The sequence below is a fragment of the Leptomonas pyrrhocoris genome, assembly GCF_001293395.1.
Source record: "Leptomonas pyrrhocoris isolate H10 chromosome Unknown, whole genome shotgun sequence".
Taxonomy (NCBI): Eukaryota; Euglenozoa; class Kinetoplastea; order Trypanosomatida; family Trypanosomatidae; genus Leptomonas; species Leptomonas pyrrhocoris.
Window position 1 is genome coordinate 546,413 of NW_015438371.1, and position 26,047 is coordinate 572,459.

The 26,047-nt window shown below is 61.2% G+C and overlaps 5 protein-coding genes across 8 annotated transcripts; all 5 read right to left on the bottom strand.

The window, feature by feature from the left end:
- Positions 1-116: 116 nt before the first annotated feature.
- On the bottom strand, positions 117-6,482 carry ABB37_06774 (hypothetical protein; the record flags this gene model as incomplete). The annotated part of the gene is made up of 1 exon (XM_015805166.1): positions 117-6,482. The coding sequence occupies exon 1, from the start codon at positions 6,222-6,224 to the stop codon at positions 117-119; it is 6,108 nt and encodes a 2,035-aa protein (XP_015656459.1). The 5' UTR covers positions 6,225-6,482.
- A 600-nt stretch (positions 6,483-7,082) lies between these two features.
- On the bottom strand, positions 7,083-16,112 carry ABB37_06775 (hypothetical protein; the record flags this gene model as incomplete). Of its 2 annotated transcripts, none has more annotated exons than XM_015805168.1 (1): positions 7,083-16,112. In XM_015805168.1, the coding sequence occupies exon 1, from the start codon at positions 14,364-14,366 to the stop codon at positions 7,083-7,085; it is 7,284 nt and encodes a 2,427-aa protein (XP_015656461.1). In that variant the 5' UTR covers positions 14,367-16,112. The 2 variants fall into 2 exon arrangements, with proteins under 2 accessions (XP_015656461.1, XP_015656460.1); XM_015805167.1 differs by having other exon boundaries at positions 7,083-14,530.
- Positions 16,113-16,779: 667 nt separating this feature from the next.
- Positions 16,780-17,090, bottom strand: ABB37_06776 (hypothetical protein; the record flags this gene model as incomplete). 2 transcript variants are annotated; one of them, XM_015805170.1, is made up of 1 exon in its annotated part: positions 16,780-17,090. In XM_015805170.1, the coding sequence occupies exon 1, from the start codon at positions 17,077-17,079 to the stop codon at positions 16,780-16,782; it is 300 nt and encodes a 99-aa protein (XP_015656463.1). In that variant the 5' UTR covers positions 17,080-17,090. The 2 variants fall into 2 exon arrangements, with proteins under 2 accessions (XP_015656463.1, XP_015656462.1); XM_015805169.1 differs by having other exon boundaries at positions 16,780-17,083.
- A 761-nt stretch (positions 17,091-17,851) lies between these two features.
- On the bottom strand, positions 17,852-20,654 carry ABB37_06777 (putative mitochondrial diacylglycerol kinase; the record flags this gene model as incomplete). Its single annotated transcript, XM_015805171.1, has 1 exon — positions 17,852-20,654. The coding sequence occupies exon 1, from the start codon at positions 20,159-20,161 to the stop codon at positions 17,852-17,854; it is 2,310 nt and encodes a 769-aa protein (XP_015656464.1). The 5' UTR covers positions 20,162-20,654.
- A 672-nt stretch (positions 20,655-21,326) lies between these two features.
- Positions 21,327-25,763, bottom strand: ABB37_06778 (hypothetical protein; the record flags this gene model as incomplete). Of its 2 annotated transcripts, none has more annotated exons than XM_015805173.1 (1): positions 21,327-25,763. In XM_015805173.1, the coding sequence occupies exon 1, from the start codon at positions 24,426-24,428 to the stop codon at positions 21,327-21,329; it is 3,102 nt and encodes a 1,033-aa protein (XP_015656466.1). In that variant the 5' UTR covers positions 24,429-25,763. The 2 variants fall into 2 exon arrangements, with proteins under 2 accessions (XP_015656466.1, XP_015656465.1); XM_015805172.1 differs by having other exon boundaries at positions 21,327-25,760.
- Positions 25,764-26,047: the final 284 nt, after the last annotated feature.

Below are 26,047 nucleotides of genomic sequence, written 5' to 3' on the forward strand. Positions count from 1 at the left end.
AGGCGGCAGAAAGAGAGAGAAAACAAGACTGATAATAGTAATAGAAATAATAATAGCCTGATAACACCGCAGCAGGAAGTACATCGCGTGCTGGGCGCCGTTTGAGGAGGTTTTTTTTAGTCCTGTGTAGACAACACATACAACTCCAAAAAGCCTTTCAATTTTACCTCCAGCGGTACGGCGGGGCTTGGCGAGGCGTAAGATGCCACGGCGCACAGCAGCTGCAGAAACTCCGGAAAGAAAATGCCGTCGCCTTCGCGCGTTACGTCCGCCTGCACGTGCTCGAAGCAGAGCCGCAGCGCGTCTTCCGTCAGCCGCGGAATGCGCCACCACCGCATTTCCTTCCACAACGCCAGCACGTCCTTCCACTGCAGCACGCTCACGATGCTGATGTCGCGAACTTGCACAGCGGCCGCCGAGGCACGTAGGCCATCCGACACCGCGATGTCCTCCGGCGATGGGTTGCGACGGGCACCTTTGCCTGCGCCACCACCACCTCCCCCATTTTCATAGGCACCGTTATCCGCCGCAAACAAAGCGGTGCTGCTGCCGCGTCGGCTCAGGGTTCTGTGCAGCCTGTAAATGAACGACGCGCGCTGCACGTGGCTCATGCCGCGACCACCCCCTACCGTTAAGCCGCTGCTCGCCTGCCGCTCGGCGTCGATCACGCGGAGGAAAAGTTGGGAGGCAAGCACGGTGGAGTACGGTGGTGGCAGCGCTGCACGCACGCCGCGGGCCTCATGTGGCCGCTGAAAGTCGCGGAAGGCGCCGACCAACGCATCGTGATGCTGCGCGAGGACCTGCAGCACCGGGCGGCTGCACATTGCCCGCTGCGCTGCACCGATCCACCGGTGCGCCCCCAGCAGGCGCGGCAAGAGGAGCTCGCCTATAAACGCGTCGAAGTAGGAGAGGCAGAGGATACGGGCGTAGTTGCCGGTCTCGTACTCCACCCGCATAGACAGCGACGGAGCGGAGAGAGAGGACGTTGTGGAAGACAGCGAGCGCTGTCGGTCCTTCGGTGCCTTTGCTACCGAATCGACGCGTGCTTTGGTGGGTGTAACAACGGAGGTAATAATTCCGCCACCGCGCTGGGTTGAGGTGAAGGCCGTCTCGGTGGTGGACGTCGTATCACCGGAGCCGTTCGAATTTCGTTCCTTGCTGCTATCCGAAGTTGCGGCGGCATTTTCTGGATTATCGGCCTCCGCGTTTCCTTCATCCTGCGAAGCGACGTGCCGTGCTGCCGCCTGCTCCTCTTCCTCTCTTTGCTGTAGCGCGGCATCATGCTCGGCCGCCTCCCGCTGCTGCTGCTGGCACTGCCAGGCGTGGGCAAGTCGTATGAGGACCTTCACAAACTGCGTGTAGTTCACGCAGACGGCGCCGGTGTCGGCCCGCAGGTCCATGTGTCGACTTTCGCGCACCGCCTGTGCATAGCAGGCCCGCGGGCGCGTCCTGCAGCTGACCGTCTGCACCAGCACGGGCGTTTTTGCACCGCCACCGCCGGCGACGCCGCCACAAACGTCGGGTTGGGTGTGGGAGGCGGTGCTGTGCCGACGCATGGAGGCGCGATGCAAGCTCGTCGTCGTCGGGGTCACGCCGTGCTGTGTGACTTGTTCAATGAGACTAAAGACGGCAGGGCGGTGTAGCGTGGCAGCGAGCGGCGGGTTGACGGCGGCCGCGGCGGCGCCGCCTTTGGCGTGTAGCCGAGACGCGGCAGTGCAGTACGCCTCCTTGACCTTCCCGGCGAGCCCCGTCATGCACAGCAGATGCCACACCGTGTTGGCCGTCACGTACATCTCCGTCTCCCAACCGCCGCTCTGCGCACCGTCGTTCTCGATCGAGGAGTTTGGATTCGAGTTGGCCGGGGTGGCGGCGCCGGCACCGCCGTCCGCGCGCAGCTGCGCCAGAGGCAGGGCAAATTGATGGAAGAGCAGGTGCAGCGACGGCGCGTAGCGCTCCACCACAGCGATCAGGCTCACATAGCACTGCATGGTTTGATCCGGTGAGCTAGGCAGCAAGTCCGTCAACTCCGTCAGGGACAGCTGCTCGAGCAGGCCCGAGACGTGATCGTGCTGTCTAACCGTGAGGACGCGTGGGGGCAACGTGGCGACCCGCATCGCGTCGTGCAGGGCACTGAAGGAGAGCGCGATCCATTCCGCCTGTCGCCGCACCTGCCGACGCCACTGACGGTGGCTGTGCGGGGGATGCGACCATGCGTCGTAGCGCTGATGGGTCTCCCCGCTGCTGCCCGTCCGGCGCGTCTTCCTCGTCGTTGACGATACTGCGCTGTCCGACTCGCTCGCCGCTGCGGACGCCTCTGCACCGGTAGTCGTGGTGGTGGCTGGCAGTGCTTGCTGGGTGCGGCGCACCATCCAGTTCGTGAAGTGCCGCATCAAGGCAGCAAGGAAGACGAGGAGGGTGCCGCGGGAGCGCTCGAAGAGCTGCTCCGCTGTAACGACGCTGGCAGTGCCGGTCAGCTGCTCGTAGGCGTCGATCACCACGTGACAGACACGCTGCAGCATCTCGCGCTTCTCGGCGGAGAGGCGCAGCATCAGCGGTACTCCAGACGGTGGCGGCGCGTCCGCTTCGTTTAGGCGCCGTGCCGCGTTGGTGGACGACGTGACGGAGGCCGCAAAGCGAGGCGAGTCGCCGGAGTAGCGGTGGATGAGCGCCCCGGCCTCGTGGTCGAGCAAGGCGTGGGCTTCCTTCAAGACAGCCGCATCGGTGAGCTGCACCGTGCGAATCATGGCGAGGGAAGGGGACGCGGCGCCCTCTACGCCGACGACCATCTCTTTCTCGCCTTCCGCACCACCCATCAAATTAAACCTGGCCTTTGCCACGCTTAGCGGCGTTTCCTTCGTCGCCGCCTCGGTGGTGGCAGCGACCTTCTCTCCCCCCTCCGTCCCCTCCTCTGCCCCTTCTCCCTCCACGCCGCTGCAGCCTCGAATGAGGAGCAGCAGCTTATGCAGCGGCAGCAGCACCGTCTCCGCCACCGACGCATCGGACCCGCTGGCGTCGCTCGTGGTGCTCAAGAGCAACGCATCAAAGTCCAGCGGCGGGTGACATATCAGATCCGCCACATCACTCTCCGCAACGCTTGCTTTGCGCCGCTGCGCGGAGGCGGGTGAGGAGGCGGCCGATGGCGACGTGCGGGACGACGACGGCGACTGTGCAGGCAGCTCTTCCGTTTCGCCTTCTCCCGCGCCTTCCTCCGCCTCCTCGTCTTCCACCATGCCGTTCACGTTCACCGCAGCGGGGTAGGCAGCGAGAAACGCCGCCTCGGTCACCCTGCAACAGTCCTTGGCCCACTGCAGAAGGGAGGGAAGCGCCGTGACGGCGTGCGGGGCCCGCAGCTCTTCCTCCTCTTTCTCGTCCCCAACAGAAGAATCATCGTCGCTGTTCGCTCCCTCAGAGGAGTGGATGGTGTCGCCAAACGAACTTTTTGGACTCATGAGCACCTTTGCTGACTGCACGGAGCCGCGATGCGAGCCGCTGTGCGACGGCTGCGGTGACGCGAGCGAAGTAATCATCGTCGCATCGTCAAACCGGGGCGGCGCATCTTCCAAGAGGAGGGAGTTCAGCATGAGCGACCCGACCCGGTCCACCTCGCGCACCTGCTGCAGAAGACGCTGGTAGAGAATCTCTCGCTCTGCGATCGTCTCCTCCACCACCTCCCGCTCCTCATCCTGGCGCTGCAGTGCCTCCTGCAGCTCCTCACTTGCCCGCTGCATCGCCGTGGCCTCCGCGTCCATCCGCTCAATAAAGGCGCGCTTCTGCAGAAGGGCCACCTTGGCCACGTTGTCCGCCTCCGCCAGCTGCAGGGTGAAGGCCGCGTACCCGCGCCACCGCCGCAGCGAGATGCGCGTTCGCTCACTCGTCCACCGCAGCGCCCACCGCGCCCGCTGCCGCTGCTGCTGCACCCGTCGCTCCTGGCAGAGGTGTCGCCAGGCGCGCAGGACAGCCCGCATCAGCCCACGCATCCAGTTCTTGTGAGTGCGCTCGAGCAGGCGCGGGACGTTGCGGTGGTGCAGCTCACGACACCGCACCTCGTGGGCGAGCGCGACCGCCATGCCGGACAACTCAAAGTGGGCGGCGATGTAGGTCATGCGTGTGAAGGAGGGGGCGAGCAGGTCGGTCAGATCCACTGCCATCACTTCATTCTCTTCGGCTTCGCTGCTGCCCAGTGAGGAGCTCAACCTGCCCACCTTTTGTGACGGCGACGTCGTGTGGGCTGCGACAGTGATGAGCGGGATCGAGCAGCGATCGTACCGGGCCAATCGATCGAGGAGTTCTTCGTCCTGCACCGTGCCCGTGCCCATCGCCGCGCGAATCGCCGGCGTGTCCGGCACGAAGGCGAAATCGATCAACATGCGCACGTACGGCAGCATGCTGTGCTGGTGCCGCGGTAAGGCGTCCTCGACAAGGGTGCTGAGAAGGTACGCCGCGACGGCCGCCCGTTCGGAGAGGGAGCGCAGAAGACCGCCGCCGCTGATGTTCTCCTCATGACCGCCGTTGTCAGCCGTTAAGCTGTCATAGCGGCTACGATGAAAGTCGGTGGACGGTGGCGTGGTCAGCAGCTTCTGCACGAGCCACTGCGCCATCCGCTTGCCCCGTTGGCCGCGCGTGCGCTCGTCCTGCAGCGACAACTGCCACTGCGCGACAGGGACACCCGACATGGGCACGACCGTCGGCGGCGGGTAGGTGAGAGGGTGTAGCGCAGGGGCGGCGTAGCCGTCGTGGATGTGGACTCTGTGTGCGCATTGCCCTCGACGCCCTTGACGAACGGCGGTGCGCTGCGACTCCGGCAGCGGCGGCAGACGCCCCGGTGGAGTCGACGGCGGAAGACAGGAAGAGAGAGGGAACTGCGCCGCTCTGCCGCTGGCTGCGCCTTTGTAGGCTGTGGTGGGCGCAGCCGTCTTGCCGGGTACGGTGTACTGCCACAGTCGGTGCTGCAGACTGGTCAAGGAGGCCGTCGTCTTGAAGCTGCCGGAGCTACGCGACAGCTGCGCGGGCGGGGCGGCGGTGGCGCTGGTGGCGCTGCGCTGCGCTGCCCCAGTCGAGCTCACCCGTGCCGCCGCCACGGTGTTGCTGAGCGGCGCAGAGGACTCCATGGACGGCGAGGTGACACCGGAGTAGGTGGAGGGCAGCTCACTCTCGACCCGCTTGGGGTGATCGCGGGTCAGCGTCGACGACGACAGTGCGGCAATCCACCCGGCGCTCGCGCCATCGCCTGCATAAGGCAAATGCTTCTTCCTTGCGTCTCCCTGTCCTTCCACATTTCGGCAGCCACTGTGGCTGCTGCTGCTGCCGGCAGTATGATCTACACTGCTCAGCTCCAGCAGCCTGCGGTGGCGTTGCTTCGCCATGACATCCCGTCTCGCCTGCGCACTGTCCAGTCGGTACGGCCGGCGACGTTCCTTCTTTGCCTGTGCTGCAACCAAGTTTATCAACGGCGTGGCACCTGCTTCGTGCGTTGGGGGAGGGGAGTTGCTCGCGAGGGTGTGCGGGGTTCGATCTCGTAGGGAAGAGAGGGACACCGACGCGGGTGGGGTGGGCGGCGGCGATATCTCGGTTGATTCGCCGCGCGGCGGTCCATGCAGACGGTCCTGTAAGAGGGAGGTGCTCACCTGTGTGAGGCTGCCGCCCAGCGAGAGGCCGCCGCCTTTCACGCAGTGCCACGACCCACGGCGCTGCTGCTGCGTCGGTGAGGAGGCGACGAAAGGAGCCGAGAGAAGTTTCTCCACGGCGGCGTGTTGTGCGCCGGGGTGGTGGTCGTGGTGACGATGAACGCCCTCTACCTCACCCACGTTGAAGGAGAAGTCAACAAGGCCGTCGCGGACTTTGCGATGGCCGTCGGTGGACGCCAACGGGGAGTCTACCGTGCTTCCCGCCCGCGCTGCCGTGCCGTCGCCGTGTTGAGAGGCGGCGGAGTGCAGTGGTGTGTATCGTCCTGGTGTGCTGTGCTGCGTGTCCGCGTCGCGCGGACACGCGGCGGCTTTGGCAGCTGGTTCTTCCTGGTGCTCTCCGGTCTGTTGCTGCCGTTGTTCTAATCGGGGTGGTACGTGAGCGTCGTGCGGCGCACTTCCACCGACGAACTTGGGCGGTGAAGACGGAGAGGAGGGTCGGCGAGACGTCGTGTCTGACGCGAGAAGAGACGGCAATACAAAAGGAGCGGGGACCGCGGTTGTAGAGGGCGAAGGAGCGGAGACGCTCGATGTGGACGCCATGGTCGGTGATCGAAGAGGGAGGGGGTTTCAACGCCGCACTACCACTGAATTAAAACGTGTAGTTGGCGTTTTGGGGACAAAAGGAAAGAAAAGAAAAAGTGAGGGTCGAGGGACGTTACACAGCAACGCATATATATATATACAGAACTTTATTTCCTGCGTATGTGTGTGTGTGTGACGGCGAGGTGAATTCTTGAGAAGCGCGGGCACTCGTAAATGTCCGCTTGCTTCGCCGGCCCGGTTTGCTTCCCGCTGAGCTGTCCGCGTGGATGCGCATGAAGGCCAACCGAGCAGAAGATGCCATACGAGAGAGAGTGGGTGTATGTGTGTGAAGGGGAGAGGGGGACGCCGTAAATACACACACGAAAAAGCCACCAGGGCCGAAGCCAACAGTAGGGTTCATATGAAAGAAGAAGGGATGGCAGAGGGAAAGGGGGGTTGTTGCTTGAGGAGTACGTTCTTTTCCTTTTCCCATTTCTTGTGACTGCGCAAGTGGGCAATACACCCTCCCCAGCACAACTAATAACAATAATGATAAGTGGCACTTGCTGCTGTTGCTCCATCCGCAATGATCAACGGTGAGCGCACCAGCGCAAAGACGCAGTTTTTTTTTCTTTCTTTCTCCCCCGCTACTTCCCCTCCATGTATGAGAAGCACCTCACCTTGACGAGCAATGCTTCACTTCATGAACACACACGCATCTTGTCAGCTCAAGTACATCTTGGAGAAGAGACACACCTGGCTATATTGTTCCCTTCTCGTCATATTTCCCATGTGTGTGTGTACAACACAAAAAAGGACTACGTACTTATACCCCACTACTAGAACGTATCATTGACGGTTTTCCTTTCACTCCCTTCAGTACTCCAACGTAATGAGATGCATCGGCGGCGGCGGCGACGCATTCTTTGCCCGGCCCTTCATCGCCTTGTGCCGCGCCTCCTGCTGCGCTTGGTTGTAGTGCTTTACGGACTTCCGCAACGCCTCCCAAATATCGGCGGCGCGGTCCCGCAGCTGGCGTTCCTCGTAGAAGAGCACCCTCGCCTCCTCCTCGGCCGACTCCAAGCCAAACGCCATGCTCGTCTCACAGAAGGGCAACGGAGGCGGGCACGGCACCGGCACCGCCGGCGGCGGCGAGGGCGTGCGCGTGGACTCGCTCGACGCCTGCTGCCGCAACTGGTCCGCTGGCGACTGCTGCTGCTTTGGCTGCTTTGGCTTCGATGAGTACACCGCGTCCTTCTTGTCCGCGTCCTGCGGCGACACCTCTCCGTTCGCCACCGCCACCGCCCGCTTCACCGCCGTCTGCAGTCGCGCCCGCCGCTCCCCCGACACGTAGAAGCGCGCGTCGTTGTGGATGCTGTTGTAAGGGTGGTGGTAATGCGAGATGTACGGCGTAGCGACCGTCGACGATGGCGACGGGGCATCGCTGCTGGCGGCGGCGGCGGCGGCGGCGAGGCGAGCCTCTTCGAGCGGCGCGCAGCGGTGCAGCAGCACCTCGTAGAACGGGCGCTCCTCCACGACGATGCCGTCATGCACCCACGGCCGTCGTCGTACGTGGTGTTGGTGTGTGGGGACGACGACCACGACGGACTTGGGGAGCGGGGATCCACGTCCGGGTCCATTGATGGTACGCACCGCGGGGGTTGTGGAGAGAGAGCGCTTGTGCAGCCGGTGTGGTGAGAAGCTGGCGCACGCATCGTCCCTTCCGAGCGGGTCCTGCGAGGCGGGGTTTCCTAATGAGTTCGTCACGATGATCAGTGAGGACGCCTGCCGAAAGTTGCCGGGGCTGTGCAAGTCGCATGAGTTCGCCGTGACCGACAGCAAGCCGACGTCGTCGAAGTTGTTGTGCAACTCGCCGCTGCTCACCTTCACCGGCGAGAGGCTCCCAAGGTTGCTGCCACCGTCTTTGCTGTCTTTGTCATCGTGAAGGGTGGGCTGCACCACGAAGCTGTCAAGCAGCATCGACTCCGGCCGCAGCAGGAGCGGCTCATCTCCGCGCTCATCGCGACGACGCGCGCCAAAGAAAGAGGCGAACAGGCCCGATGGCGCCCGCTCGTGGTCGGCGGCCCCGCCTCCACCGGCATCGCCAGTACTCGCCGTCGCGGGCGTGGGAATGCCCCTCAGCACCACGCGAAAGTTCGGCGTCGCCGTGTTGGTCGCCACGGCGCAGAGCAGCAGCCACAGCGTGTCGCGTGCCTCCTCGGGTGCAATGAAGAAAGGTGGGCACCCTGGACCGAAGCCGCCCCCGACGCCGTCCAGCTCGGTCACAAAGTTGAGACTTGTGTTGCGCACGTCAATGGAGCCGCTCAGCTCCCGCCTCTTCGCCCGCCGCCGCTTCGCCTTCGCCAGCAGACCCCCACCACCACCCCCAGTCGTCGTCGTCGTGGTGGAGGTGCCGTCGCCACTCTTTGCTGCGAGCAGGCGCCCCGAGTCACCGAGAAGCTTGTCAGAGCGAATAATGAACTCCTCGAGCGGGCTTGACGCGTTGTGATGATACAGCAAGCCGCTGATCAGCCCAAGTCGCGGTATATCCACCCAGGTTAGCTCAGCGGCGATCTCGACGGAGCGAATGCGGTTCATCGGCGATGTCCACACCACTGCCAGCAGCGGCAGCCAATCCTGCTGCTGGAGGAAGAGACGGCCGTGCGGGAGGTCTTCCGGCTCCAGAAGGACCGTTTTGAGGTACAGCAGAGTGCTGTCAAGGTCTTGTGGGTGCGTGTGAGGCAGAAAGACGCGGGTCAGTGCCCGCAGCTCCTCCTGCCGCCGCTGCGCGTGGTCCTCGGCGTTGCGGCGAGCGCTGCGCAGGTCCTCCAGTTCCTGCCGCTGCGCCTTCACCTCTAACATCGTCATGTACCACAGACCTTCTGCCTCTTCCTCGCTGACGTGTGGGGGTGTCGGGGCCACGGCGACGCTGCCAGAGGGCGGCGGGGCACTTAGAAAGGCAGAGGTGCGGAACGCAAAGCCTGTCGGGGTGCCAGGGGCGCGCGGATGGCCCGCGGCGCCGGTTGGTGTGCCGAGGGGCTGCATCTGCGACTCCTCCGCTGCGCACCCGCCCGGCGCCAGCGCCAGGGGCAGTAGTGGTGGCTTCTTCAGCTCCAGCGGCGTCGCACCAACCATCGCGGTGGTGGGTGGTGGTGGGGGGTTGTTGGCGCTGCCGCGGTGTTTAACAATTACCGTCATGCCGCCTTTCTTGGTCGACGAGAGAGAGGCGGATGACGCTTTGCCGTCCGCACCCCCCGTAGCCTTCTTTGCCTTTCGTGTCTGCGCCTTCACTTTCTTTCCATCACCGCCGTTGTCCGACGTCGCGGTGACCACAACGGTGCCTGGCGGCGTCGGTGGGGCTGCAACAGCGCCACCACTACCACTTGCGACATTGGTAGAGCGAGTGCTGCTGCTGCCTCGATGCCCCAACAAGGAGTGCGAGAGCTGCGTCGAGGCGTTCGCCTTCCGCTGCGCCTCCTGCGCCGCTAGCGACTCCCCCGGCCCCACCGTTCGCGCCATGGCCACAATCTCAAAGCTGCCCGTGTCGCGCGGATTACCTTCGCTCAGTCGCGGCGTCGGCATGAAGAGCCGCGGCGAACCAGATTGTGAGAGAATCGTCGGCGTCGACCGCCCGTGCGAGGAGTCGGGCAGGTCGTCCGTCGAAGTGGGTGCGGTGCGGGGCGGCGTGCCGCCGGCTACCACCGGTGCTGCGGTTGACCCGGCAACTGTGGAGGTGGAGACCGCGGTGGTGAAGCGGTGCCCACTCGCTCGCTCGCTCAACATCGACGCCGCCGTCCTCCGCTCCAGCTCCCGTACCGAGTTCGCCGCCGACGGCCGCTCCGTGACGCCGCCGCTGCCGGGAATGCTGCTGTTGTTCGGTTGAAACACAATGGTGCTGTGTCGCACGTTGGTGTCGGACGACACGGCGAAAAATGAAGAGGACAAGGACGACATCGACGACGAGGTCAGGGATGAGACGCGCCGGCGATCGTTGTGGCGCCGGCTTTGCGGCACCGTCATGCTTCCCGGCGACAACGGCGAGCTGGGCCGCGTGGCGTCCACCCGCTTCGGTCGGACGAAGCCGAAGCCCGCCGGGGACGTCTTGGGAGTCGACCGCTTCGCCCCCGCCTTCCTTTCCTTTTCTCCTTGCTGCTGCCCACCTGCCGGTTCCTTGCCGCTGTCAGAGAAGCTCATGATGGCGGTGCTCTGGCGTGCGCTAGTCAGCGGGGAGCCGCCGTGGTTTTGGCTGTCCGCCATTTGCGCGCCGCCCTCACCCTCCAGCGTTTCCTTGCTGTGACTCTTCGGGCCCAAGGTGGTGTCAATCTCGTCCTCATCGCGGTAGTGGTCGCTCTGCGTCGAGCGGCGGACACGGAGTCGCCCCTGACCGGTGCCGCTTCCTTCGTTGTACGTCTGCTGCTGCTGCGTACTTGGCACGTCGGCCAACGTTGAGTTGCTCGCCTTGACCATCAACGAAGATGAGGCGGCCGCCGCGGCGGCGGGGGGCTTGTTGCCGTCGCCATTGGGTTTGGGCGTGGGTGGTGCTGCCTTCCGCTGCTCCTTCACGCCCTGCCCCTTCGCCGCACGCGCGTTGTTGGCGTGCGTGTAGGCCTGCGCCAGCTTCTCCGTCTCCTGGTCGTGCCCGCCGTCGTGTGGCGAGACCGGGAGGGGGGCGTAGAAACGGTTGAACTTGGGGATGCGGGGGGTGGGCTGTGGGTGGTTCACCGCTGCCCCGTGGAGGCGGCGCGGCTCATCGCAGGCCGGCCCGTCGCACTCGAAGAAGAGGTAGTCGGCGTCCTTGACGACGTCGTCCTCATCGCTTGGCGTGCTGTCCTCGTGGTAGAAGCCGGCCAGTGCGGTGAGCTGCAGCACCGGGGCGAGACCGGCGTGCTTCTGCAGAAACATCGCCGTCGGCTGCGCGTACTCGGGGCAGGCGAGGAGGTGCAGACCCCACGTCCGCAGCACCGCCGAGATCACGGGAAGGCAGTACCAGGCGGAGGCGACGCGGGAAAAGGAAGAGGTGATGTCCGGATCAGGGCCGTTGGGGCTGCTGTGCGCATTGCTCGGCCCCGACTCAGCCGGCAGGCTGTCTAATCCAAGCGACGGCAACGATACGTTCTTGCCTCTGTTGACTCCAGCCGTTGCTGCTCCGGCGGTCGTCCGTGATGAAGACGGGTTTTGCTGGGTCAGCGGCACCTTTTTGTTTTGATCCGGCTGGTGCAGCGTCGTCCGCTCCTCCCGCACCTCCTCGTCCTCGTCGAAGAAGACGCTGATTTCTTCCAGCTCCACTGCGTCCCGCATGGGCCGCCCACCAATGCGACGTATAATGCGATAGCGGTGCACGTTCCAGTCCGTCGCTGCCGCCGCCTCCTCCGTTCCCGACCTTCCCCCGGCGAGGTTCGACGACGTCTCCGTCAATCGACGCGCCGCCGCGAGCCGGGACTTGTGCAGGTTGTTGTGCACCGTCTTCAGGTGCTTCCGTACGTCCTTAACGATCCCCCGCAGGGAGCGCTCCTCGGTCCAGGTCATGCTGCCCAGCAGCACCTGCAGCTCCCGCACCGCCTCCATGGAGGAGCACTCCACCACCATGAGACCGCCGTACATCACATCCGTGATGACGCCTTCGCCGTAGCTGCTGCGCGAGGAGCGCTTGGAGCCGTCGATGTCGACCGGGTAGCGCATGTAGCGCCGCTCCTGCCACTCGAAAGGATCGATGGAAACCGTGAAGCTGCTCACGCTGAGTGCCACCAGCACGCTCTGCGCGGCAGGACGCACGGCCGCGAATCCGCCGCTGCTGCGCGGAGGCGCCGACGCGTTGCCGCCTGTGCTGTTAATCGTGTCGCGGGAGGTCTTGCGCGAGCCGAGCCCCACCGTGAGGGAGTGCAGGAGATGCCCGCTCAGCCGTCTGGCGTTGCTGAGGGCGGCGCTGCGGACTGCCGCGGGGACGCCGGCCAGCTGGCCGAGACGGGAGTACGGCATACTCAAGGCGAGCGCCAGGACGCTGTCCTCGGGGAACGGCGGGGTCACCGCCGGCGACCTGGTTTCGGCTTCCTTCGCGCGGTTGCGGTGCGCGTCCATGAAGAAGACGCCACCGCCCCATAAACCGAGGCGCTCGAGTGGCTTGTCGTTGACACTGGTCGAGACAGTGCTTTTATCGGTGCACATCTGCGGCGAGATGACGTTCGTGTTGCTCAGGAAGGAGCCGTTTCGACTTCGGCGGTCGCCACCGCCCCAGACGCCATCGCCGCCGACGCGCGTGAAGCTGCAGTTCTCAACGTGCCCCATCAAAAACTGACTAAAGGAGCGGCGCAGCAGGTCAGGCGAGCCGACGTCCCCGTTGTCCGTGCTGGCAAGGCCCCGCTCCCCGGTCGGCGCCCGGCTGTTCACGGAGCCGTTCCCGCAGAGGCCCAACTCGTTCAAGTTCGCGTCATTGTCTGTGAACGCCGCGCCGTCGGCGGCGTTGATGCTCGCCTGCTCAAGCTGGCTCAGCTCCAACGACGTGCCCTGCGTCTTGGCTACGGCGCGGACGAAGGTGTGCAGCGAGGGATGGAAGAACTCCACCCGGTTCCATCGCATCGCCGTCACGCCCGTCGCGGGCTCCAGGTTGCGCTTGCGCAGAAACTTCACACTTCGGTCGTTGCTCACGCCACTGCCGAGCTTAAAGGCGTAGGAGTCTTTGATGCCCATGTAGCGGGGGTTGCGCGTGATGGTGAGGTTGTAGTACTTCTCACGCGTCTCCCACGGGAGGGCCATGACCTGCTTCGTTGTCAGCGTCTTGGTGGTTGCGCTGTGTAGCGTGTCTTCCGCCGATGATTCGATCTCAGCAGAGGACGCGGCTGCCGTCCGCTTCGGACTCGCCTTCGCGGCCTCCGCGGCGGCCGAGTTGAGGAGGACGTGCGATGGGAAGTCCTGCATCGCCGCCCCGCCGCCCACCATCAACGTCGCAGGGAAGGCTCCAGGACCGCTGCCAGAGGCGGACGGCCGCGACACGGTCGGCGTCGACGGGGTGCTTTTGACGTAGAACGGCTCCACCGTGGCCGGGGACGAGAGCCGGGCCGGCGCGAGGCCGTCGGTGCTGACACCGCCGACGCTGAACCAGTGCGAGCGCCGCGGCACACGCCGGCCGCCAACGCCCGTCCACCTCGCCGGCGGCACGGCCGTAGCGGCAGCTGCGCCATTTCCAACAGTGCCCCCGCGCGGCCCGCTCTGTCGGCTCAGTCGGGAAAGACGCTGAAGAGGCGAGCCAGGCGGGTATTCGTCTCCACCGGAGGCATGACTGATGGTGGGGGTGCTGACAGGGTGGCTATCCTCCTGCACAATCATCTTCGCGATGGTGTGCACAAAGGACACCGGAATCAGCTCCGGCGCACGGCGGTCCCAACACCGGCCCAGTAACCCACGGTGCGTGACGTTAAAGCTGTCGACGGGGCGGACCGGGTCGAACTCCTCCAGCCGTCGGCGCTTCGTGTGCACCTCCTCGGCGTTCCGCTTCGCCTCCATGCGCTGCTGATACTCCTTGGCCGCCTGCACCGCGTCAGTCTTGTCGTGTTCGCTGATGGAGGTGCGGAAGGTGCCGGAGCCGCCTTTGCTGATGGTGCGCAAATCCGCGGACGGCAGCCGAGGCGGCGTCTTGTCTCTACTGTCCGGCCGTTGGTTGTCGACGGGCACCGTGGCCGACATCGGAACCGGGTCGAAGTGGTTCTCGAGGTGCCGCACTCCCTCGCCGCCGCCATCATGCTCATCGCCGCTGTCGTCACGGTCGCTGCTGCTCGTGCCTGCGTGTGTCGTGAGCAAGCTGTCACTCTTGGTCGCCAGCTCTGGTGGAAGCGGCGGCGGCGGTGCGAAGGGGTCGTCGTCCTGCGAGTAGCTCACCTGCTGCTGCTGCCGGTGTAGTGAGTTGTCGTTCAGCACGTCGGCGCTGGAGTGACGTGGTGAGGCGGGCATGGAGCTGCGCGAGGATTTACGCATATCTGGCGCGGCAGGGCCTGGCTGCTCACTACGGTCCTGCTGAGATGTTTCTGAGACAGGACCGGCGGAGGCGGGGCTGCTGTTGTGTGCAGCCTGTGCCTTTGAAGGCGAGGGCGCCGGCGATTCTCTGTGGTCTGCCGGCACGCACGAACCACAGGTGCTGTCTGTGCGAATGGCCGATGTTTTGCACCCCATCTCTTCTGGCACTGGTTTCCTTTTAATTTTTAATGGGCCGTGTAGCGGCGTGTGTGTGTGTGTGTGTGTATGCGGAAAGAAAATGGTACTCTTCTGATGAGCTCACCGTGCTTTTCACGCACAGTGACGCAGTCAGAAGAAAGGGGGAGTACAACACACTAATCTGTACGAGCACGCAACAACAACAACAATACAAAGAACCAGGAGGAAAAGAACTCAGGCTCTCACCGTAGGGGGGATGACGAAAGTGGTGGTGGGGGAAAAGGCTGTTCAACGAAGTGGAAGTACGCACGCACGCACAGGTAGAGTAACAGAGGAGAGAAAGAGAAAAACAAAAACCCCAACGAAGAGAGCTGCAGTTGCAAGCTCGATGGAAATCAAAAAAAGAAAATCGCCTTATCTCGTTGCTGACGTCCGCCAAAAAAAAAAAACACCACAGCACCCAACAACAAACCGAAGAAGGAGGGGACGACAAACAAACGATGCGTGTACGCTTCCCAGGTGGAAACGCGCCAACACAAACCACCTTCAAACAAACAAACCAAAAGCAGCAACGAAGAAAAGGAAAAAAAAAGAGGCGGTGAGACGACCGTTTTCGATTGGTGTGTCACGCCACTGACCTCTGCCTGATGCGAACCCCCCTGTTCCCATGCGTCGCGAGGTGACGGCTCAGGCCGACTCAACGCACCAGAAGCGGCTGAGTGGCCACGTAGTGCAGCAGTTGCGTGCGAGCGTGTACGTGTTTATACAGCGATATATATATATTTACTGGTATTTAAGAATCAAAACGGCGGCGGACGAAGGAAATAATAATAATACGAAACAGGGTAATGTGTGGAGGACAAAGAAAAAAAACAAAAAAGGACACGGAGTTTGAATGAAGCAGAAGGAAAGACGGGCGAATTCTTCAGAGAATGCCGGAGCGTGCCGCAGGACTCATATATATATATATATATAATCCTTTAAAAGGAAAAGACAAAGCAATGGCAGCGGAACACGGCACCACAAACTAGGCTTATGATACGAGAGAAGAGAAAGGGAGAAAAACAACAACAACGAGAGGGAATCGCACAATCGGTTTGCCGCGAAAAAAGAAAAGAAAACACATGAAAAAGGGAGGATTTGCCGCACCTTCACGACCTGCCGGCTCTCTCTCTCTCTCTCGCCTGAAATAGATATAATATGAAAACGAAGTGCAGCGGTGCGAAGCTCAATGTATCACGCAAACATTCAAAAGAAGGCGATGCGGCACTCAGAGGAAGCTCAAAAGCAGTAGCGGTCGTTTTCTTTTCTATTTCGATCGCGACGTGTGCGCAGGGGAAAAAAGGTCGATCTCGAGTAGACACACACACACACACGTAAATACTGATACTAACAACACAGAAGCACCACACAGATTGGGGGTCGCATACACTCAAAGGCAAAGCAGAAAACGCAAAAGAAATACAGAAGCACTGAAATACTCGCCAAGAGACAAAGAAGAAGCGGAAAGAAAAAGTGTCGTATATGAATACATATATATATATATGTATGCACACCAGAAGTTATGAGTTGCTAACAAAGATGTATTCGAGGAAGAAAGCGGTGGTACCCGTTCAAATTATCTGTAGATGCTTTTCTTTGTTTGTAAACACGCTGACCACTGCGCCTGCAGTGTCACTTCACACACACACACACAAGAAGCCAATGCGACGTGACGGGGTGGACACAACTTACTCTCTTTTTTGGGGGGCTTTTTTCTGTAGCTACGTTCAATAGTATTCGCGAAGTGTGAGAACGGAAACGGCGAAGGTGCACGCGTGAGTGGGACGTGCGGTGGCCGAAAGCAGAACGAGAGCAGGAGAAAGTACGTGAACACGAAAGGCAAGAGAAGATGGTTGCTGCTTAGATGAAGAGAGACACAAAAAGACCCCTTCAAAAACCCCTTGTATTATTGCGAGGCATGACATCGTCCAAGTCGTGAAGAAGACGAAGCAACGCGTTCGTGAACTATCGGGGTGTACTTGCATCTCAACCTATCAATACCGAGAGGGTGGGAGAGAGAAAGGGTGACAGGAAACTGAACTGCATTCAAACGATTGCAGCGGTGGTGATTTTTAGTTTATATACATATGTTGTTTCGTTCATGCATTCTGTGAGCAAGACAGTGTGTACACAATGTAAGTGTGGTACGTGGCGCAATTGGGAAGAGAAGCAACGAGCGTACCCGCACACCGATTACGCGCCCATTACGCAACATCATCTGCGAATACGCAAAGGCGAACGAGAGGAGTGAAGAGAGGCGGCAGCGGAGCGGGAGAGACGCGCTGAGTGACGAGGAGAGTTTTTTTTTGATGTTTTCCCATTTTACCGCACAAAGAGTGTGTAAATGGTTTGCTTTCAGTGCTCTCCTGGCGTTGCGTCCGGCTCTGTTCTAGAAAAGCCACCATCTGCGATTCCGTGACACGCCCTCCGCGGCAGCGAGTTCCGTTGGGGGAATGGAGGCGATGTCCCGCCCGGTGAGCGGGTCGGCCGTGCTGGCGAGCTGCGCGGCAACGTTGCCTTGAAACTCCCGCACAAACGCATTGCCACGCTTCCAGTACTCGGAGTGGTACTTGATGCGCATTTGGATCTCGTGCATCTCGCGCGCATCCATTCGCTTGCACTTTGTATAGATCATAAAGGCAGGGACGCTGCTCACGCACACCAGCAGCCAAGGAATCTGAAGGCCCATCCTCTACAGACTCGAGTGCATCGGGTCAGAGAGTACAGGAAAGAAAGATTTTGACAAAGAGAGAAAAAAATAAGGAGGCGGACAGGTGAAGAGTAGAGGCGTTCACACAGCATGGCTCAACATGGCTGCAACATGCCACACAGCGGGGAACGTGGCGCGCACCGCGACATGTGCATGCCGATGTTTATGCGAAGGCACAGCAGATGAAAGGAAGAGAATTTTAAAAAAAGGCTGGGATGCAAGCAGTAGTGCTGCACCCGTCGCACATGAAGCGAACAACAGAACATCTCTTTTTTCCCCCTTTTACTTGATCTGCAGAGCCTCAAACGAGTTTCGCCGCAAGATGCAAGAGAAGACACTGAACGACAAACCAACGGAAGAAACACAGCGAAAGTACAGAAGAGTGAATTACACGCGCTGTGTGAATACGGGAAACACACACACACACACACAGACACGCGTATGAGGCGATAGAAATGCTATTTCCGTGGCGAGTCAAATTGAAGCAGAAGCTGGCGTTAAGGGACCCTCAACGAGTGGGCAAGAATACGCAGGCCCAAAAGCCTGGCTCATATACGAGAGACGATAGAAGGAGGTGGGGGTGGAGGAACCAAAGAAAACGGCTAAAACTTTTCCTTCCTTTTATAGCACATGTGAGCAGTTTGCAAAAGGCTCTTTCCGGTCCCCGCCTCAGACTCCTCCCCCGCCTCCCTCCCTTTCCTTCACTGTACTTCTCTTCTACTGCTATTCGCTGTTCGCGAAGGCGGTGCTTCTACTGCACCACAGTTGCGTTGCGACAGCGAATGAGGATGCGGGACTCCTGCTGGCTGCGCACGTGCACGATGGTGGGCTCCATAATGCTGGGCATCGCCTCTCCATCAACCTGGACACACAAACTCGCCCGCACGCTGGCGTCCGTCTCGATGCGCGACACGTACTTGTCCTTCAGGTGGATCTGCGTGTAGGCGGAGCACTGACCGCTGGGGAATTGCAGGTCCTCCGGCGTACACAGCACAAAGGCGAACAGCTCGTCGGTCTGTATCAGCTTAACCGCCCCCGTCAGCCCGACGCCGAGGGAGCTGTAATGGAGCAGGCCCCCCATCGACTGCACCTCAAACGCGCGGTCGTTGATGGTGACCGGCCGTGGCACCGGTGTGGGCAGCGGCACCTCCTCCCGGTTCGGTGCGGTGATGACAGGCGCCGGCACCAGATCGCCGTTGCGGAGCGTGACGGGGCGGTAGTACAGCTCTCCGCCCTGCGCCTGCCACGGGTGGGTGCCGGCGCCGTAGCAGCTCACGTTGGACACGACGAGGGACTTGGTCATGGAGGGGAGCTGGAGGGCGATGAAGTCTCGATGCCCGACGGCGCCGTCGTCGCCGTTGCCTACCGCGGAGGAGACGGTGGCGTGTCCCAGCGCTGGTGATGGCGGGGTTGCTGCTGCTGCTGCTGCTGCGTTGGACATGCATGCTGGTCCGGGTCGTGGCACGCAGATCATCGGGATCAGCTTTCGCAGCTTCTTACACCGCATCGCCCCACCGATGCCGAGAGAGACGTACACGGCTTTGTTCTGCGTGCGGGTGCTGCACACGGCCGGGTGGGCGCGGCGGGTGGCGTCGAACCTGGTAGCCACGTACGCGTCGTAGCCGATGCTGAAGTAGTTGAGGAGGCCGTAGGTGCTGACCTGCGTCGTGGCGTGCAGCTTCTCCCAATCCACCAGGTTCACGGCGTTGGCCACGTTCGCCGACCGCACCACCCGGTTCCACTGGTCTGTGCCTCTGCGCTCGTTGCCGGACACCGCGAGGGAAGAAGACAACGACCCCGGGACGTCCGAGCTCGCCGGCGGTGACGCGGTGGCCAAGGACGTGCCGCTGCCCTCCCACGGAGGCTCGTTGCCGTTTCTGGCGGCCCCAGTCGCACTCCCCAGTGAGTTGACGGAGGCGCGCGGCGATGCCTGCCGCTCCGCCCGCGGCACCCTCTGCGCCAGCTGCAGCGGCACGAGCGAGACCTCCCAGCGATCGAAGGTGACGCAGGGGGCGGACACGGCAGACATCAACGCGGCAGCCACCTGCGATTCCCCGCTGTCGCCGCAGCCGCACAGCGCCCACAAACCCGCGCAGCAGCTGCTCCCGCTCGTCGAGAAGCCGCTGCCGAAGCCGACGCAGTTGCTGTAGTCGTTGCCGGTGCCCAGCGGCAGCGGGGCGAGGGCCGGGATAATAAAGTACGGATGCGCAGCCTCGCTCGTCATGTCAGGTAAGCAGTGTCCGGAAGAGAATCGATCTCGGTAGTTGCGCACCTGCGCCCGCTCCGCGTCGGTTAAGAAGGGGTGAAACTCCGCCTCCAGCTCGCGCTGCACGAGGTCCATCTGGGTCATGAGAAAGGACACCGTGCCGTCGCCACCGCACACGACGACGGTGCCGCGCTGCTGTCGCCCGGGCTGGCCGGGTGGGTGGTAGATGACCGCCTGCTCCTTAATGAGCAAACGGATGGGGGCTGGGTCTGCGAAGAGCTCCCCCGTCAGCGTCATTACCCGCTTCACACCCAGCTCATCGCGCAGCCCCGCCAGGACCACCTGCGAGATACCCGTCTCCCCTGAGGCGGGGTTCATGACGGCCAGCACGTAATGAAGCGACGCCTCCACCCCGCCGTGGTACTTCGACGTGTAGCGCGTGATGAGCTCGGCGACGGACACCGCGGGCGAGCCAGGGGCCGCCGCGCCCCTCGGCAGCGGGGACGTGCTGCTGAACTGCCGCACGGACTCTTGCGCCTGCCCGAGCGGAGAGGCCGGGACGGACGGTGGGTCGCTCACGATGCTGACCTCCGTCCGCCGCCCTCGACGCGTGCCCCCACGCACGCTGGGGCCGCTGTGCGGGGCGTAGGCGGGCTGCAGCCGTGCTGCGTCTGCCGCGTCGAAGTGGACCGGGTCGATGGACCGCACCTCGGCCGGGGAGTAGAGCTGGCCGTCATCGAGGTGGTTGTCGAGGCTGGAGCTGGAACTGGAGTTGTCACGGTCGAAATGTGGATGCTGCTGCCGCCGTCCCTTCGGTGTGGCTGGAATGGCGGAGGGATAGCGGTAGGGATCCATTTTTCTCCCTTCACGTGGAGGAGGAGGAGGAATACTTGCGGAGGATACGGAGGAGGCCACCGCCCATGAACAAAAATGAGAGGGGAGAAAAAGAAGATTATATATGAGCAATCGAATGTACCAAAGAAAGATATATAAGTGTGTTAAGAAGCAACCGGGGAAACCGATGCACAACAGACACAGAGGTGTGACGGGTAAACAAACCCCTCCCCAAAGGTTACTATCAAAGGATATGTATGAGAGAGAGCACGTAGAAGAGGCAGCGAACGAGAAGCGCGTCGGCGGACGCCAGAGGCATAAATACAAGCGATGCTCCGTTGCCTTCACGCGCAGCACAGGGAACAGTAGCTTGACGAATGTCAAGAAAAGAAAGGTGCCGGTGTCGGAGATTCCGCGACGCTGTCCCGCTTTCCTCGCCCGAGCAGCTTTCGTGAACGCTGTCCAGGAAAAGGAAAAAAAGGAAGGCGCGCTACGCCGTTTTCGAGGAAACAACTTCGGGTATGCAAAAGAGAACGAACAGAGTTGATGTAAGATATAATAAGAAGACGGAGTAGCAAGGAGGCCGAGAGCGCGAGAATGCCTCGTTAGAGACCCCGCGAGATGAGACGGTGTTCACGGAAAGGAGGTAGGATCGCATCACTCGTCACGCAACAGGAGCTGCAAAACCGCACCGAGCGCAGTCAAATCCATTCTCTGCCGGCTACCTGATCCGCCGTGCAGCGTTCGCTTCCAGAGTGAACGCCAAAAGCATCCACAAGAGGGTTTGGTTTCAAGTCTCCAGAAAAAAAAAAGAGAAGAGAAGAGAGCAAGAGAAAGATGCTTACACGCAGCAGGAATTGGTCCTACGTACTCCCCCTTCGCTGTTAGATACGCTGCAACGTCGTTGCTACGCCTCCCTTCTGAAAGTTTTCTTCTTTAAAATGCGCTGCAGCGAAGTGCGAAGCGACGATATATATATCTTGATCTATCAACAGCATCAACAGCAACCGAAAACACGCATCGCTTCACTGCTTTTCTTTTTTTCAAAACCCTCCTCCTTTGCCTCACTTAAAGCGGACCCCGATAACGAGGTGAGGGTGCAGCAGTGCAAGCTTCGCTTACTGCTTCCGCCCTCCCCCGCCGTGCTTCGCCAGTGCTCTCCTCTTTTCACCTTCTTCTTGTCGGTTCACTTCTCGCTCAGGATCAAAAAGAATCTCCAGTCACGCGTCAGCTTTCCCGGCTCGGCCGTGATGCCGACCGACACGTTCACGTGCGATGTCCGCAGCATCGTCTCCAACCAGCCCAAATCCGCGAGTTGGCGACACGCGTGACGGAGGTGGCGCACTCCGGCGCGACCGAGCGGCAGCACGACTCCGGAGAGCGTCGACTCAGCGGCCAGCGACGGCGTCGGCGGAATTGCCGTGAAGGCGGGCGAGACGGGCAACGAGACCGCCGTGCGGTGCGCCTCGGCCGCTGCCGCTGCCGCCTCCGTCTGCGCCGCGTTGGCGGCGGATGTCGATCTCCAGGTGCTGGCGATAGCCCCGGACACGCCCGAGTAAGCGTGGGTGATGGTGGTGCCGAAGCCGCGTAGGTAATGCCAGGTGACAGGGAGGAGGCCCACCAAGTCTTCGTGGTGGCCGTCGGGGCCCGCACGCGGCGGCGGGGCTGTGGCTGGAGAAGGCGACTCGTCGCTGCCGCGGACGTTGCTCGAAGCGTTACCGTCCGCCAACCCCCCTGTAGCAGCTCCCGCTCCGTTTGCTTTGCGATGTCGAGCGCGATAGTCCGCGAGACGCTGCACAACGGGGGTGTATAGTAGCGGTCCCACGTCCGCCACCTCCAACCCGAGCGTCGTGCCGTTCGCCGACGTCGCCACACGCACGGCGAGCTCCGGCACGCGCGGTAGCGGCCGCCAACACAGCCCAGCATCCAACGCGGTCTGATGCAGCGTAATTAAATTCAGACGCAGACGCGCGCTCACATCGAGATAGCCAAAGGAGGAGCTGATAGAGCAGCTCATACGGCGCAAGACATCCACGTTCCCCGACAAGGACGTGCCGCGACCCAGCTGCGCGCTCCAGCCCCAATACACGTTGATCCCCCGCGGCTTGCGGTAGCGGTAGGAGAGACCCACACCGGTCTTGACGTGCCGCAGCTTCCACCAGGCCGTGGTGGACTTCGCCACATCGGCGGCAACCTCTGCCGCGGTACGGTCCCACAGCCACTCGTCCGAGGTATCCATCAGGCAGCGTTGATACCAGTAATACCAGCTTGGCATCTCAGACCCATCTTGTGTGCCGTCGCTGCTGCTGATGCTGCTGCTGCTGGCGTGCGAAAGCGAGTGTGGAGAAGCAGGCTGTGACACGGCGTGTTGTCCGTGGGTGGCACCGATGCTGTGCGCATCTGCCGTGTGCCGCTGCAACGGGGAGACCGACATGGTCTTCTCATTGTCCGCCGACGTCACCGCATTCGCGCCGGCGGTCGGGTGACGCCCAGAGGGCCGACTGGCTTTTGCGATGATGGGAAGTTCAGCAGATTTTCCGTTCACTGAGGTCCTCGCGTCAGAACTTTGACATGGTGCTTTTTGAGTCCGGATAAGGCTGCTGCTGCTGCTGCTGCTGCTGTTACCACTGTTGCAGCTCACCTCGTCTGCCGCAGCGACTGCAAGCGGGTGTATGGTGTCGGCATGGCTGGCCTTGCTTCTCACCGGATCGGTGCTCCCTGCGGCTGTTGCGGCGGTGTACTCGGTCGGACTCGGTCCGTCGTCCGGCGCCCACTTACGCCGCCCCAGCATCACCACAAAGCCGTGGATGTACACCACGGGGTCGTCGATCAGGATGGAGGTCTCCGTTATTTCCGTCCGCGTCACACACTCGCAGACGGGCAGAATGGCGTTCGTCGACCACAGCGGGGTGAAGCGCAGGTTGAAGACGCCGGTCCACCTCCTCGCGCCCCAGTACCAGAAGCATTGAATGACGTTGGACAGCTGCACGGAACCGCTGCTTCTGTACGCGATGACTGGGTCCATGCGTGCGTGCTGTGCGTGGGGACTGCTGCCTGCCCCTCCCGCTGCTGCTGCTGCTCCGACGCCTGCGACGACTCCATCGTTGCTGGGGCCGTCGGAGCTTCCTAACCCGGTACTGCCGTCCGCGGCAGGAGAGACGGCGTTGCCCTCGGAGGGACTCGGGCTGTTAACGGAGTTCGCCACGGACACCGGATTCGATCCACCAACAGCCGTTTTGGCGGTTGCCGTTGCGACGGCTGCTGCGGTGGGAGGGGCAGACCTACCTTTCTCCCCGCCGGCGCCTCGCTCCTGCTGACGATACAGCACGTTTGTCTGCTGATAGCCAAGGCCGGTGAAGAGGCCTAGCAGCACACCAAACGAGCCATTGCGGTAGACGCTGTCAAAGCCATACATGGTGCCCGCTGCACCCCACTGTTGTCGGTACCGTGCCACCTCGGGGGTCAAGGTGGAAGGGGAGTGTGTCCATGGCGCGACACCGACAGCGGCACCGGTCTTGGGCGTTGCGGCGCCGCTACGCCCGCCTATGTGTGCAGTACCAACCCCGTTGCTGCTCCCCGCGAGTGTCAGCCCGGCAGCCGCGGAACTTGGAAGGGCGGTGCCCTCCGCTGCCGTCAGCGCCGTCGGTGCTCCTACGCTGGAGGTAGCCGCGGCAGCGGCCGGAGTGGGCGAGCTGCCGTGTGAAAAGAAAAGACCCCCGCCAGGAGAAGCGCTGGCGACACCGTTGCTACTCCCCGTCCAGTTCTCGTCGTACGAGCGCTGCTGCTGTTGCGGCTGTGACGGGTTCTCTGCAGCACGCCCCTCCCGCATCTCACCAGGAATGTGCGGCGGCGGCGCAGACACGATCGCGGAGGGGTCTGTCGGAGGAAGAGCGGTGGTGGGCGGCGGTGGTGCCGGTGGAACCGCCGTACTGACTGCAGGCGAATCAGAAGGCCTGCGCTCCGCGAAGGACGCTGCTGTGTCTCCGCCTGCTGCGCCAAACGATGGAGACGGGCCACCGGCACCACCACTACCATTACCATCACTGCTGTTGCTACACCGCTGTGCCCGCAACGCCTCCTGCTTCGCACTTTCCTGCCGCGCAAAGACAGCCGCTATCGCTGCCTCATTCGTCGAGGTGCGGTCCACCACATGGTACGACTTAGCGCTGATCCCGCTTTGGAGAACGGTGGCGGCAGCAGACCTGATGGGCGCCCAGTCGATGATGCGCAGCGAGGCGGAGGAGAGCTGGTAATCGAAGGTGCGATGGAGATTGGTGTCGACGGACATTGGCGAGTATAGACTACGGTGTCAAGGCGTCGCGGTGTGTGTGTGTGTTGTTATGAAAGAAGAACAAGATAGATTCAGCAGTGCTACAGGGTGCCTACGCTTAATTTTGTTTCCGCTGAGAACGTGTCGCCTTTCCAGTGAACAGTGCGTGTTTCGTTTGGTGCTCTAAAATGAAAAAGAAAAGAATGAATAAATAAGCACCTTCGCTCTAGGCGGTTTCGGCCCAGCTTGCCGCAACCACGACGATTTCTGCGATTGCCGATGCTGGTTTGTTGACTTAAAACTACGTTATTAGGTCACTTGGGGGAAAACAGCAAGAGGGAGTCACTCGATACTTTCGTCTTGGAGGCAAACAAACAGAAACAGCACTCAAGGGTCACCGCCAGAGCGCAGTACCACCCAGCAAAAGCAACAGAATCTATACTAAGACTACACCGTTTGAGTTGCCGACGAAAGGGCAGATGGTTGAACGAGAGAGAGCCGATGTTTCGCAAGTCACTCGATTCTACTTACTTTTTGTTTGGCGAAAAGATGCTGGCGGTGAGAAAGTCAGGAGAAAAAACCGACGTATGCTGCGCTCAGCACAGATCAACAGCTCGAACGATAGCAGTGGTAGCAGTACGGGTACGATGACAGCCCTGTTAAATTGGAAAGAAAAAAAGACCTTCCCTATTCAAATAATCAGCGTATCTTTGTAGATGTACTTTACTTTACGCGGAAGCGAGAACCTCGAAAAGCAGGCGAGGCAATGTATAATACGTGTGAAGACTAAGAAGGCTAAGTTGCAGATATAAGTAAAGAGAAAAAAATGAAAATGACGAAGGTAATAATAGTTATGATAGTACTAGTGAACTTGGGAGGGAAAGGAAAAAATAATACAAAAGAAAGCGACTCTTCCACGAGAAGAAAAAAAACGTATTGCATTAATTCGAGGGGGAATGCACCATCAACAACAGTAGAGAAATAATAGTAATAATAGTGCAGAGACGCACGCTCGTGAGGACGGCAGTGAGAAAGGAAATGCCGACAAGAGGGAACACGAAGGTGAGGAGTCGCCGGCAAATGGCGAACGCGCTCACCACAACCACAGGGAGAGGGGGGGGGGGACAGCACCGGGTGCGGCAGAACGGATACTTGTGCTGAGCTAGATTTCGCACAGATTGCTCCTAGAGTAAGAATACTATATGTATATACGTGTTCTGCGTGCAGGTGTATGTGCGTGTGTGCGTGTTTGTGCAGCGGCGCTAGGAACCTGCGGTAAAAGATCAAGAGCAGAGAAACCCGCAAGCGCAGAACAAGAAGAACGAGAACAAAAAGTCGTGGGATCCGCGCTGCTGAGAAGGGCAGAGCCGTCCAAATGGAAAGAGAGAGAGAAAAAGAAATACGTGAAGGACCCCAAGTTGACGGAGTCGAGGACAGCGAGGCAGAGGTAGAAAAGGTGAGGGCGCAGGAGTCAGAAAACGAAACACACAACACATACACACAAAAAGAATGAGGCGCGGGAGCAGCGTTGCGGTTAGGTAGCCATCTGTTTCGATTCAACGGGCCACGCGTGCCAGTCTTGCGCGTGCCCTCCCAGGCGTATAATCTTCATGCCAGGGGGGAGAGGGGGAGGGGGA